Genomic DNA, 14,249 nt, shown 5'->3' with positions numbered 1-14,249 from the left:
TTTGTTCCAAAGACAAGAAAATGAACTCAGTCAAACAACCCCTTAAGTCTTAGTGTTAGGTGCAATGACCACAATACCCCCCAACTAGACTTTATTTCCCATGATGCCATTTAGTTACCTTCTAACTAAATAGAAAATAAATAGGATATTACACTTGGCTCAAGAACCATTCCATGGCCATCTAAAAAACAACCTATTGTTACCCTATCAACTACTAAAGCAAAGTTTGTTGCAGCATCATCCAGTGCATGCCAAGGAATTTGGCTCAGGGAAATTGTACAGTGCATTGGGGTAGACACAAAGGAATTGCACAGTGATACTCTGTAACAAAAACTTAACCATTAAGATGTCAAAGAATCCAATAATGTATGGCAAATGTAAACATATTGATGTCAAATTCTACTTTCTAAGGGATCTCACAAAAAGATTGTGTTATAGAACTGTCCCATCGCAACTCTAAAGAATAGCTTGCTGATATGATGACCAAGCCTCTGAAGTTGGACTCCTTTTGCAAATTGAGAGTAAAGCTTGGAGTGTGTGATGTAGCTGAGATTCACTAGTTTTTATTACTGTCTTGTTTGGTGTTTGTATGTTTAATCAGAACACCTGCTAGTAGTTTCATATTAGATGAGTGTTTGTTCGGCTTAACTAATGTAATTAGGCCAATATTAGTTGCTTGCATTGCAAGTAATGCCTTGCTTGCGTAATAAGCCTATATAAGTGCATTTTATATCAATGATATTATGAAGTGATTTTCATTCTACTCTATAAATTTGTCTTGCATTGTAACGGTATCGGTTAACTTCGAGAATAAAAAAGAATTATTGTGTATGTAACATAACCAGTAAATAAAATGAAAAAAAAAATGGTGCGCCAATTAGAGAGACAGATATCAGATACACTTTGAATGCTGTGTCCAAATTGACACTTTAGTTCCGTCCAGTCATCATTAAGGTAATAGAAAAGAGAAAAAGACACAAATGATTACAATGATAAAAATGAGCTTTACCATGTTTTGAGTATATCATATGTGTCTCGTACATGGAGCCTGCCCAGGATTCAGTAGGCACATTAACAACAACTTAGTCAACCAATGCTTTTTATCATTAAAGAGAAAAGCAAAAGAAAAGTGTATATACATACATCCTTTAAACTCATTACAATATGCAATTGTCCACTGATAGCCATCAACATTTCAAACCCAATTTTAGTCATAAAAATTCAAATTTAGTACTATATGGCATAAATAAACTGCTTTTTTCATGAGGAAATGCTTTCTCATAAACCTCTTTTAGATGATTGTAATCATGTATGAATGTTGGTGTTGAATAATATATAAATGAAGATTGTAACAAAACAGAAAGAAAGTAAAAGAAGAAACTGAAATAAGTAAATCTAGAAATGTTATTGAATACAGCAATGGATAGGTTTACATTCACTCATCTGTTACAAGTACACTCATCTGCAGATTTATAGTTGTAGCCTAATGTAGTAAAGGTACAACTATTACAAAGTACAAGAAATAAATCCGAATGAACATGAAACCATGCATATATATCAGTGTAACATTATGCATGGTTACACACACTCTTCCAAAAGACCAAATCAAGAAAATGAAAATTGAAGAGAAACCGAATAACTGATTCAGAAGAACTGATAAAACGATAAAATTCGGACCAGGAATGCTTAATTCCCCATGGATGGTTTCATGCCTTCCATTTCATGATTGTGTTGTGTACTGCCTCAAGCTAGATTAATATGGAAATCTTGGCTCCCATATCCAACTAGGCATGTACTGTCTTGCATGATGCTGCTGATGATGATGATGATGAGAAAGATGAGATGAATCGTCGAAAGTGAAGGTGGGAAGATCCATGTTGAGAGTGAGAGTATATAGAAGAAGACATTCTTCAACTTTAACATAATCATGACTTGTTAATTGTTTAACAATTAAAAGTACTAGCAAGAGAGAGAGAGAAGAGAGAACGAGCTAGCCATATAGATAGAGAGATTTATTTATAAATATACGAACATGTTACATCTTATATATATATATATATATATATATATATATATATATATATATATATATATATATTTGTATGTGAAAACAGAAAAGGTAGGGTTGTGATGCACGCATACTGTGTGTGGAGAGAAGCTGGCTAATCTTATATTCCCGCATGCAAATATTTTCTCTTTAATGAACAGTGTGGGCACGTTTCCACAAAGAAAAAGGCAAACGATGAAAGTGATGTATATAGAGATAGTGAAACTGTGAAAGGGTTTTTTTTGTGTTCAAGATCCCAAGTAATTAAGTAAGCAAATTTTACAAACGTACAATTTTAACTATTTTTGGTTTGTGGTCTACTGTGCTCAGATATTTGAATATAGTATGAGATTCTAACTCTTTTTCGAGAGAGTAAAATTAACCGTTTTCTCATATTTTCACGACTAAGACAATGAAATTAACCGTTTTCTCATATTTTCACGACTAAGACAATGAATTGATCAGTGTTAATTTTTTACACTGATTAGATCATTGTCTTAATCATAACAAAAATGAAGAGATTTGTTGTCATCATATTAGTTAGAGTTTTGTTTAATTTTGAAATAGCAGTCAATTTTAGGCCATCTGTCCACATTAGAATTCACTAAGTATTATTTTTGTTGGTAAGTTGTGTTAAAGGCTGCTCCCTGATATTGGAATAGGCCTTTGTCTTTTTATTGGTTTTTCTTTTCCTTTATCTTTTGGTCGGTCTATGTGAAAAAAGTATTATAATTTTTTGGAACACTTTGTTTGTAAGTGCTTGGTGCAGTAGCATGCATGTGGGGTTTGTCTGAAGCTTAATAAAGAAAATATATTAATTTTTACTCACAGTGATCTGAATCTGATCTGATCTTCACCTATTTGCTATGTATGGAATTGGGTGTGTGAATACTGTGTGGGAGAATGATGTCTCCCCACATGTCAGTGATACCTCTCCCAAGGGTATTAACATGAAACAAAGGATGGTAAAAGAGACCACTAGCACATGTAGCAAGTCAGTTATCAACATATTTTAAGGATAATGTTGGTGTTGTTTAATTGTATTATTAAGAATCTTAAGATTAATTAATGACCTGGGCCAATAATTAATGACCTGGGCCAAGTCAGACAACTATATAAGCTTAATTTTGTGATCCACATATTAGTTTAGTCTGTTGGATACTGAATTAAAGAATGTTCTTTTTGAATTAAGAATGACAAAGGAATATTAATGTAACAGAAAAGAAAAAGTGAAAGCATGTATATAGTGGTATCTTGATTAATATATGGATCTTCATGTGCAATTAATACTTTGGATCTGATTATTAGAATCCATTCACTGACTTCATCGATCAATTACTATTTATGCTGAAGAATTTAACCAGCTACTTTAGAGTCATTCAACTATATAATTGCCAGATATTTTATAATAATTGAATTCAGCTTACATTTATTGCAATCTTCATCACTTTCCCCCTAGTCGTAGCCAACCACTACTTGTCCAGGTCCCGGGTGTCTTTTTCGTGGGAACAGTGTCAAATCAAAACTTGGCGTGAAAGACAAAGTTTGATCTTGAAGCTTCAAATTCAAACTGAAATCCAATAGCAGCTAGGACCAACCAGACAGGATGTGATTCCCTTTTCCCGTTTTGGTTAGCAAGAGAAACCAAGTCATCCAACTTTTTCAAAGTGCACTTTAACCTCCGTTGAAATTTTTTACAAAACATAAGGCATGTAAGTCATGTTAATACCGGTCAATTATGCTATTAAAACAAGTCTCAAGTTTCCAGGACATTGATCCCATGGTTGAGCCTAAAACTTGTTTAGGATACTAACTCCTGATAACTGTGTATAATAAATAAACATCGCAATTACATAAGAACATATCGCACTATAATGCACTGGAAGTAAGTGTTACACTTTTGATTGAAAATTTTCTAATTAGAAATTTCAGTTACATTAATCGGGAAGCTCAGATCGCTCCCTCTTTGCTGTATCTACCATTGTACTTAAGAACTTGATAGGGTTGCAATCAAAAGGATTTGCAAGTGCAGCATGTGCCAAAAATGGAAGCTTTCTGAGAGACCTTCCACTCATTCCCTGTAGACAGATCAGACACAACAGTTTAGATATACAGGTAGACCTAAAGACAGAGAGGTTAAAGATCCAGAAGTATTTTATCTTTTTTTGTCCTACCTCGCATGCCTCTGCAGTTTCAACTAGTTTTTTGCACAGTTGCATGGATGCAGTAGCCTCGTGAAAATTGGGTGCATTCATCCTTTGTTTTGCACTAGCATAATTTGGAAGTACGATATTCTTACAACCCTAACCAAGTCAGCATGATTATCCCATAAGATTAACAAACTAAAATATCTGAATTCAAATAGATTAAAATATTCATAATGGCTTTTGTTATCAGAAAATATTCCAGGACAAGATTGAGATCTATTTGCACCTCAAAACTAGTTAATATCCCTGTACGCATGAGTTCCTGCAAGCAAGACCTTAATATTTCATATCGAGCTTGAAGAGTTGGTGGACCAACATATGCTTTGATATCAGCTCGGTCAACAAAAGCAATATCTGCAAAGAAATTGATAAATTTGCATGATCTGCAACATTTGTAATCATGTGTTTTTTAAATTAAATTTTATATGGGAAGTGGATACTGAAGAAACTATTTTAGAAATACTTTGGGGTGTTCCAAACTAGTGGGAGAAAAAATATTTCTTGTGATGTGCTTAATGTTTAAGTGGTGCTAATTTTGGATCCATGTATATTAAGCCCGACCCTAATTATTTAGCAATTTGACTTTCCATGCTCTAAGAGGATGCTTTGGAATAAAAGTAGGTTGGTTTATAATGACAAACAGATCTAACCATCTATATCAAGCTTATGGGAGAAGACAGGACTTCATTTGCACCGACATAACCTACAAAATTGAATGAATGAGAAATTGATTTAGGCTTACCGATAGCAGCGGTAATGTTGGATGTGGTTAGAATGATCACATTTGGAGATGATTTTAGCTTATCCATCTGAGTTAGTAATGCATTGACAACCTGAAATTGAATATTCAGATTGAAACCGAATTAAAAAATAAAGACACCCATACAGAAGCCATTACTTCTGAATTACATTTCTACAAGTTTGTGATACAACCTATAGCATTTTCAGAAAATAGTGGGGAGGAAGAGACTTTATTCCTGCAGAGGCACGGGAAGGAGGGTTTTACCCGAATAGAATCTGAAGGTTCAGAACCAGACAAAGCAGCTTTTCTAGCAGCAGCGAGGCTTTCGACTTCATCTGCAGGATCAGAAATATATATACTCAAGCAGAAGTATAAGAATAACACATGGGTATTAAGTTGATTTTTCTTCAATTATGCCTCACCAATCAAAACAAATACCAGATTGCTTTCTTCCTCTACCATTTCTTGAATCTTTTGGAATAGTTTTGCTACCTAGAAAACAAAGAACATGTTACGCATTCAACATAACAAAACTACAAAATGGTTCGTGTATACTACGCAATTTTACCACTTGATTTTCTAATCTCTGATTCAAAACTCCTTAAATTCCCAAAATGGGTACAGTTAAATGAAACTCATAAGGGACTCTTGGATTATAGTCAAGTGAAATAACTTAGTTTTCGACGACTAATGATTCCAATGGGTCTCATACATGTAATTTACTTGTTAATCATGCATTTATTTTCATATATATAATGAATGAAGAATACTATCCAGGGGAAAATGAGTATATCAAAATGTTTGCAGTATCAGTATTAATTATCTTGGTATAGATAGGCATTTGGTGTACTTTTCTTTCAAACTTTTTTGTTGAATGCATGTGACTACACATAGGTTAAGTATCTCAATGAACCGATATTTTAATACAAACTGCTGACTGCTAATTCACCTGTGCCTTAACATGTTTCATTCACTTGGTATAATTTATGGCGTTTAGATTTCTTTTTTTTAATATTGTAGTCACTTATCTTTTTTTCATTCACTATAATATTGTAGTCACTTATTTGTTAATTTGAGAAGCCCTGGTGCAAAGGTTGGAATTGACCCAGCCATAGTTGGAGTTTTGTAGCACCAGGTTGCCCTTTTTATTTTTTGCATATATATTTATTTTTCTTATCTTGGTTGGTAGTCACTTATTTGCCTTATATGAGAAGCCCTGGTGCAAAGGTTGGAATTGACCTAGCCATAGTAGGAGTTTTGTATCACCAGGTTGCCTTTTTTATTATTTGTATATATTTTATTTTTCTTATACCCTATCATGTAAAAAGTTTTTGTATCATCATGTCTCGGTATCCTATTATGTACAAAGTTTTTGTACCATGTATGGATGGTAGTGCATAGTTTCGGACACCATGAGAAACCGTCCAGCATAATCTTCTACCCAAGCAAGCATCTACTGCAAGCTTTCTTTTTACAAACCTAATGTCAATTGATACAATCTGGCTTGCAAAACCAGACTAATACTAAGATGTAACAAAAGACAACTAAATGCTTAAATTCCGAAAGTAACAATCACAATGAAGATGATGTTGCCCTTTTTTTGCTTTTTCAACAAATGCTAATACTAGTCTGCAGATGTATCTGCTTTGTATGGCTTGTCTTTATACAAGAACCTATTTTTCACTGAATACCCCCCATAAGAAATCAAAACTATTTATCATCGCCAGTGTTATCGATGGTGGAGAGCCAAAATTCCACATTAAAGCCAAACATATGGCGCCACCATTCTACCCATATTTGGTCATGATGGAAGACCAAAATTCCACCACCAATATCCGCCATGGCGCCACCTTGGACGATATTTGACAACGCTGATCATTGCAAAGATATTTAAAACTAGGGTTAATAGTAATTCACCCCCTGTAATGTTAGCGAATTTTGCTTTTCCCCCCTCCCTACCTTTTGGCAACGGGTTTTTCAAAAAAAACCGTTGCCAAAACCTGCCTTTGGCAACGGTGGGGGGTAAACCAAAACACGTTCATATTACAGGGGGTAAACTACTATTAACCCTTAAAACTATGTCTACATCACAGGATAAGAATGTGTGTTTAAGCATAAAGTTGGTAATTGTTAGACATCGTATAGAAGTAAAATGGGCATTCAAGCAACCTTAATCAACGCTATGGTTAATGATCTGTATCACTACCCGAACTCAAAAGTTATACCCTAACCATAGGAATAAACAGAAATTCATATCTTCTGGATGCAATTCTAACTACCAAACAGAGGGTTTTCCAAGCTACTAAAGTCAATTCAATCCTTTGATCAAGCTTGATATCAATTTGAAAGTGGCATGGTAAGGTAAGTACAGAAATTTTATGCCCCCAGCCCACGTAACATGAAGGAAACTTGATTGCCAAGCCCACCAATATATTAAACATTGAAGCTATTAAGTACTAAAAATTTACAAAAAAATGTCAGAAACCTAAAGTAAAGGCATACATGCATACCAGCTTGCCGCTTTCGGAGAACCATTTACTGAACAAAGAATGTGCATTCACTTCAACAAGCTGGGCCTGTGTGAATCTGAGTGGGAAAGATGGTAGCTAAATATTTACTCCATTCATTTACTTGTTTTCATTAATAAATATGATTAAGAGTATTAATAATAGATCAAAGCACCTCGAATTGAATCGAATTGATAGCTTCTGAGCTAATGCTTTACATAAAGACGTCTTTCCAGTTCCAGGGGGTCCATGCAAAAGAATTATGCTGCAAATAATTACACATCCTTAAAATATCAAGATATGTTCATAGTTCAATCACCTAACTCATGTGTGACTATGAAATTATCAACTAATATATAAATGCATAATATTTGTACAGAGACGGATAATCATACCAGTAAATCTTGATCACAGATATAAAGCCAATGCCAAACTAAATAAATATCTCTAGTGCTTACCGGTTCCATGAAACAAGGAACGGATCAACAGCCTTTTCCGTGAAGAGCAAAGCACTTGCTGCATACCGCAACAATCTTTGCTTTAGACCAGATTCATATATCAGGCTGCAAAAGTGATGGTAAATATTAACTTTAATTCTATAAAGAAAACTATAATCAAGGGAAAGGCATGAACTATAAAGAAGTAAGAACCTTTCCCACATGCCATCAAATTCTTTTGCTGGAAGAATCCATTCATTGAAGCTAGAAGACTGGCCATCAGAGCTGATATCCTCACATGGTCCTTCCTCGCTAAGCTGACAAAGCAAAATGCAAACAATATCCACTAAGCTCTGAGCCAAATTAACAGAACAAAGAGATTCTAGACTAAAGCAAAGTGATATTGGAAGGAGTTTGCTATTGATGCACAATGAAACATCGCATGTTACAGCTTTAACATGTTGCAATATCATGTTATCTTTCCCCCTTTGTTTACTGTTAAGATGAGCAATTCAAATCATCTAATTTAACTTTTATTTTATGCATATTTCTACTATATCTGCTTTATTATTTTCTCTTTTCAGTTAGAAAGCATGGTAAAGCATGTGTGTCAGCATTTTCTATCAATAGGTGGTTATAAATTCTGCTTAGGTGTTATTATAATGGGGGAAGCTTGTTATTGGTTAGCGTTCTCAGGAGAGTGTATATTCAAATGTGCTGGTAGATGAATCAATTGAAGCTTATCACCATTTTAACAAAATACATTCCTACTCTCAATTCTCTGTTATAAAGTCAGGACTAAGCAAGCGGTATCACCTGAAACACATGTACAACCGGCTTGACTTGCCAGAACAAAAGAACATTATCATTTTGCATCCCTTCACCTACACAAAAAAAGTTACCAACATCAGACTCAAAGAAGCAGCAAACAACTGATCTTTGTCTGTGTGTATGTGTCTAGGAAATTCTTTTTAGTTAGTCTTATACAGAGTAGCGAATCCCTGATAGCGGCCGCCCCAAAAGTGGGATAGCTTGATCATTTTTTGGATAAATTACAGATAATAATAATTATAAACATATATTTGATGTAAAATTCAACAAATAACTTAACTCATAAAACATTCATAAATCAAAGCACACATGAGTGCATATACGACTATGAAGGAGGGTCGGTTAAGGTTGAGTCTCAACTCAAATTTGATTGAAAACCCCAAAGTTATCCATAAGACGTTGTAAATTTAAGGGGTAATTTTAGTTTTTCAGTAGTGTTGTCGATGGCGGAGAGCCAAAATCCTGCCATAGCAGATTATGGTGGAAAAACCAACAATATTAGCCAATATTTACCAGTGTAGCAGGCCCAAAAACCACCATATATCCGCCATAGCGGCTATGGCGCCGCTATTTCATAGCACTGTTTTTTAGAGGGAAAAAGGATAGCGGGCCATAAACCGCTTCGGGCCGGGAACCGCTCTGCTCCGCTATCCCGTTATTTACCCTATAGCGGCCGCTATAGTGTTCAACACCGCTAAGGCTCTTCCCATAGCGGTCGGCCTCCGCTCCGCTCCACTATAGCGGGATAGCGCCGCTATTGACTACTCTAGTTTGCATTTTATATTTTAACACATATATTCCAATTTTAACATACTAATTGCCAAATAACTCGATTCAACTAGTACAAAACAGTGCTAATGGAATCTTAGATTGGTAAAAACAAAATGATACTATAAAATCAAATCAACAAGTTCCATATCTTGCTACTCCATAATAATAGCAAAAAAATCTACAATTTACCACCATAAGTGCAATTGAAAATTGACAAATGAATATCATACAGACCTGCATCACAAACGCAAATTCTTTGCACATTATCAGCAAGAAATGGCTCATCAACGGGAACAGGAATTGGTCCGCCATTATAGCTCAAACTCCTCTTTTCAAGCATCCTGAAAATCAGTGAAACAGTCAAGCATATAACTACAATACAGAAGCCTACTGAACCAAAGTTAGTTCAATTTCAGTTCCCAACTAAAATAAGGCAAAGAAAATTGAAAAAGTAATTCCCGATGTATTAAGGGTCTGTTTGGATAAACAGTTAATTTGCAACTTATAGCACAAACGCTTATCAAAATAAGCACTTATGAATAAGCTTGCATAACCTAAATCTTCTGAATAAGAAGACAAAAAACTAGGAGTAAAATTGGAGTAAATTGAAGAAGGGAAAGAGAATATTACCCCTCAATGGCTGAACGGACATCGTGAATGGAAGCTGTACTGGAAGGTTTTAAGCAAACCTCGACTGTAATAAGCAAAATCAAATGAAAGTAAGATGAGAAATGAAAATGTATAGAGTAGATGTGATAGAGAGGGAGAGAGGGAAAGAGAGAGTACTAGGCACAAGAACTTTGTCCTCCGGTGGCAGCGGAGGTGGAGGAGAGTGTTGGGAAGCGGCGCCGTTTTGATCGATTTGAAGGTTTTGCTCCGTCTCCATAGGAGAACTCATTCTGTTGGTTGCGAATTGCGACTGTGCGGGTCTCGAGGAAGAAGAAAATGGGAGCAGGGTTTTCTTTTAATTTCGGCGGGAAATCAATATTTCAACATAGATGTTTTCTACTGCTACTATTTTCCACAAGTCTGCTTATTTTTTTATTTTTTTTTTGGACGGTAGCTTTGAATTTAGTGAAATGATAATGGTACCGTGATTTTAATTCTGAAGGGTAGTGTTTGCTAAATTTAATGCCATTTAACATTCAACAATATAAACACGTAGACTTTACTAAAGTTGTAAAAATATTAGTAGGGGCCCACCCCATGGGGTGAGGATGAAGGTGAACACTTAAAAAATTCGATTTTGTCTTTAGTATATTTTAAAAATGCATTTTTAGTATATTTTCTTAATTTATTTATTATCACAAAAAATATTAATAATCTATTTTTAAATTTTAATCTTATTAAAAATTTCAAATTTCTTTCGCATTTCATTTTTCCATACTTTCATTTTAATTTTTCAACATTTATCTAATATTGCAAAAAATATTAATAATCGATCATTTAATTATTATTCCCAAAAATATTTAATTATTTCACGGGCCACTATCAACTCAATATTTAATTTTTTTTTAATTGATCATTACACATTTTCTCTATCTTAATTAAAATTTCAAATTTCTCTCACATTTTTTCACACTTTTTTACTTTCATTTTAATTTTTTTTCTCTATTTATTTATTTATTATCTCACGGGTCACTATCAACATAATGTCTATTTTATTTTAATCAATCATTGTCTTTATTTGAGAGATAATATCTTTATTTTTATTTTTTTTCTCCATCTCACGATTTTTTATCATTATTTAATACAATTAAATTTCCATGATTATTGTTTATTTTACATTTGTTTTTAAATATATTTTATATCACATCAAATTATTTTTTTATTTCACGGGTCATTATCAACATAGTAGCTATTTTATTTTAATCAACAATTACTATTAATTGAGAGATAATTTTTATTTTTAAATGTTAATATTTCATTTTTATTATCTCCATCTTATAGTATTTCTTTATATGATTATTTAATATAATTGAATTTATATGATCATTTTTCATTTATAATTAAACCATAGTGATCTATATCATTTTCTTTTAATTGTTGTTGGACCGTCAGTTATTAAATTACCTGACCCAATTTTGCTATTGTGTTCTTAACCTATCTTAAACATTTTTTTGTGGATCATTGTTTTCTATATAATTATTGTTAAATTTAAAATTAAGTAAATTATTTCATATTTTTCATTTATATTTAAAATTTTACATTTGCATTTGTTAAAATTTTATTTTTTTCTCCAACTCACATGTCCTTTTTTATATGGTTCTTTATTACACACAAAATTAGCACATGAATAAGATAATAATGTTTAATCTTAAGGGTCACTTTCAATACAATGCCTATTTTATTTTAAACAATAATGACTTTTATTTGAAAACTAAAGTATTTATTTTCAAATTTCAAAACGATTCCTATGGATATTAGGTTTTCAAAGAATTGGGAGTATAACAGAGCAATCAATAAAACTCTAACTCTATTCAAGTAAAACAATTCCTTTTAATTATGCATATTGCTTATAATTCCTTTTATTTATATTATTCATATCATTACAAAAATACTACACCAGAAAAAAAATCACCCGTGCGGAAGCACGGGTCTCTGACTAGTTCAACAATATAAACACGTAGACTTTACTAAAGTTGTAAAAATATTAGTAGGGGCCCACCCCATGGGGTGAGGATGAAGGCGAACACTTAAAAAATTCGATTTTGTCTTTAGTATATTTTAAAAATGCATTTTTAGACTTACTTAATATACATAAAAAAGTTGTTGTAAGTGAGTTATCCTTTGTTTATATAAAAAATTAATTTGAATATCAATCTTCGAAAATGTTAAAGCAGAAATTCTAATAAAACATTACCCTTACATGTTCTTCTTTAAGATAAAAAAAAACATTACGATGCAATTTATGATGTTTTTGTTCCTTGTGTTAGGGGTCCGACATCGATGGAAAAATGGACGTGTTTATAATAGGGTGTGTATTGATATGTGTCTAATTGAGGTGGATGCAACAATTGCACGATCGGTCAAAGATATTCTAATGATGTTGCAACGTCCTAATGAAATGTAATGTTAAGTTTATGTAAATGATTATCTATATAATGTTATTTTCATGTAATTTATGTTTTTCTACAACTTTCTGCATTTGTTAATGGTTTGTGGTTTAAGCTAAAAGAGTATATTCCGTAGAAGCATCTCCGTAAAACTCAATAAATTTTGAAATAGGGGATATTACGGAGATAAACCTCCAGATTAACCTTAATATGGACGTGAAAATGCATCTCCGGACATTTTTTGGGCAACATGGAGTGGCTCACTTGAAAAAGCATTGGGAATGTTTAATATGGGTGCATTCAGAGATGTTTCTCCGAAATCTAATGGTATTTGTGACTTTCACCGTGTTGGACTAACCCCGCGTGAGGTGGATAAAGTAATGTTCAATGAGTGTGACTATTATGATCAGGATCAGTTTAAGGCATGTCCACCCCGCCATGTTGCACAAGGCCTTCAAAATACATGGGTCTCAAATTTGTAACAATTATAAATATAAATTATTTATAAAAATTTTGTTTTGATAAGATAGTCAATATTACACTTGTACTGCAACGACCATGAGTTATTATTTAGAATTCAGCGTTGTCTGTTCTACCCTTGTAGCAAACATATATAATAATTTTTTTAATTTTATTTTACATAAACTGTCAAAACAATTGCAATAAGGATTCAAACCGTAAACATAACAATTAAATTAGGTTTGATGCATCTTTTGGTCTCTTAATTTTTTTAAAGTTTAATTTTAATCCCTTATATAATAAACGTTATGTTTTAGTCTCTCAAAAACTATTCTCTTAGCCAACTTAGTTCACTTTATTGACTTTTAACTATAAATGTCTTATGTGAGACAATATGGTTGAGTGTCCACCAACTTGAAACATTCTCTTTAATGTCATCTACTGCACTGTTGTTTAATGTTATTTATGGTCTTTTTCGGTCGTTACTTTTATCCAAGTCTTTTCATTATTAAAGTTTGAGTATGTTTTGTCTTTATACAAACGTCTGTGTTTAATTTGCAAACATTTTTCCTCGCACATTTAATTTATACAGATTGTTTCCAAGATTTTTCGAGTTAATCTCACAAGTGAATTAAACTCGTGATTGTTTGCTAAAAACACCTGGGAACACCAACCAAGTAGATATGTCCTTGAAACACGATGCTAAAGTGCTCATGATTCTAGCTTCCTTGAAAGTAGAGAGTGAAGCTTCGATTGCTAATCTTCCCGTTATGTGAATTCCATGATGTCTTCCTTGATGATATTGAAGATTTTCCACCAAAGCGTGAAGTCGAATTTGCAAAAGATTTAGTACTTGGTACTAGACCTATATCCATGGCATCGTGTAGAATGTCCGCGTTGGAATTGAGCGAGCTTAAATAGCGAAAGTAGGAACTGTTAGAAAAGAAATTTGTCAGGCCTAGTGTGTCACCTTGGGGAGCGCCAATGTTATTGGTTAAAAAGAAAGATGGGAACATGAGATTATGTGTGGATTATCGGTAGTATGCCAAATTAGGCTCCAAAGCCAAATCTTCAATTTTATGGAATGTAGAATGCCTTTCACTTTGCTAGATTCTTCTTTGAATATCATTTTATTTCTTTGCAACCATAAACTCCAACATGTTCTCAACCACTCCACTCCTTCCTTCCCCTT

General features: G+C 33.3%; 1 protein-coding gene across 1 annotated transcript; it reads right to left on the bottom strand.

Annotated features, from left to right (window-relative positions):
- Positions 1-3,764: 3,764 nt before the first annotated feature.
- Positions 3,765-10,630, bottom strand: LOC131656039 (pachytene checkpoint protein 2 homolog). Its single transcript, XM_058925819.1, has 14 exons — positions 10,329-10,630; positions 10,173-10,236; positions 9,777-9,883; positions 8,757-8,824; positions 8,154-8,257; positions 7,962-8,066; positions 7,679-7,768; positions 7,507-7,582; positions 5,419-5,488; positions 5,261-5,331; positions 4,997-5,087; positions 4,481-4,608; positions 4,222-4,350; positions 3,765-4,125 (listed from the first exon to the last, which is right to left on the bottom strand). Exons 1-14 carry the CDS (start codon positions 10,438-10,440, stop codon positions 3,985-3,987), a joined length of 1,356 nt encoding a protein of 451 aa, XP_058781802.1. The 5' UTR covers positions 10,441-10,630; the 3' UTR covers positions 3,765-3,984.
- Between the last annotated feature and the right edge of the window lie 3,619 nt (positions 10,631-14,249).

The sequence above is a fragment of the Vicia villosa genome, linkage group LG3 (genome assembly GCF_029867415.1).
Source record: "Vicia villosa cultivar HV-30 ecotype Madison, WI linkage group LG3, Vvil1.0, whole genome shotgun sequence".
NCBI lineage: Eukaryota > Viridiplantae > Streptophyta > Magnoliopsida > Fabales > Fabaceae > Vicia > Vicia villosa.
Note: the sequence above shows the minus strand (reverse complement) of the source record. Positions and strands in the feature narration are given on the sequence as shown.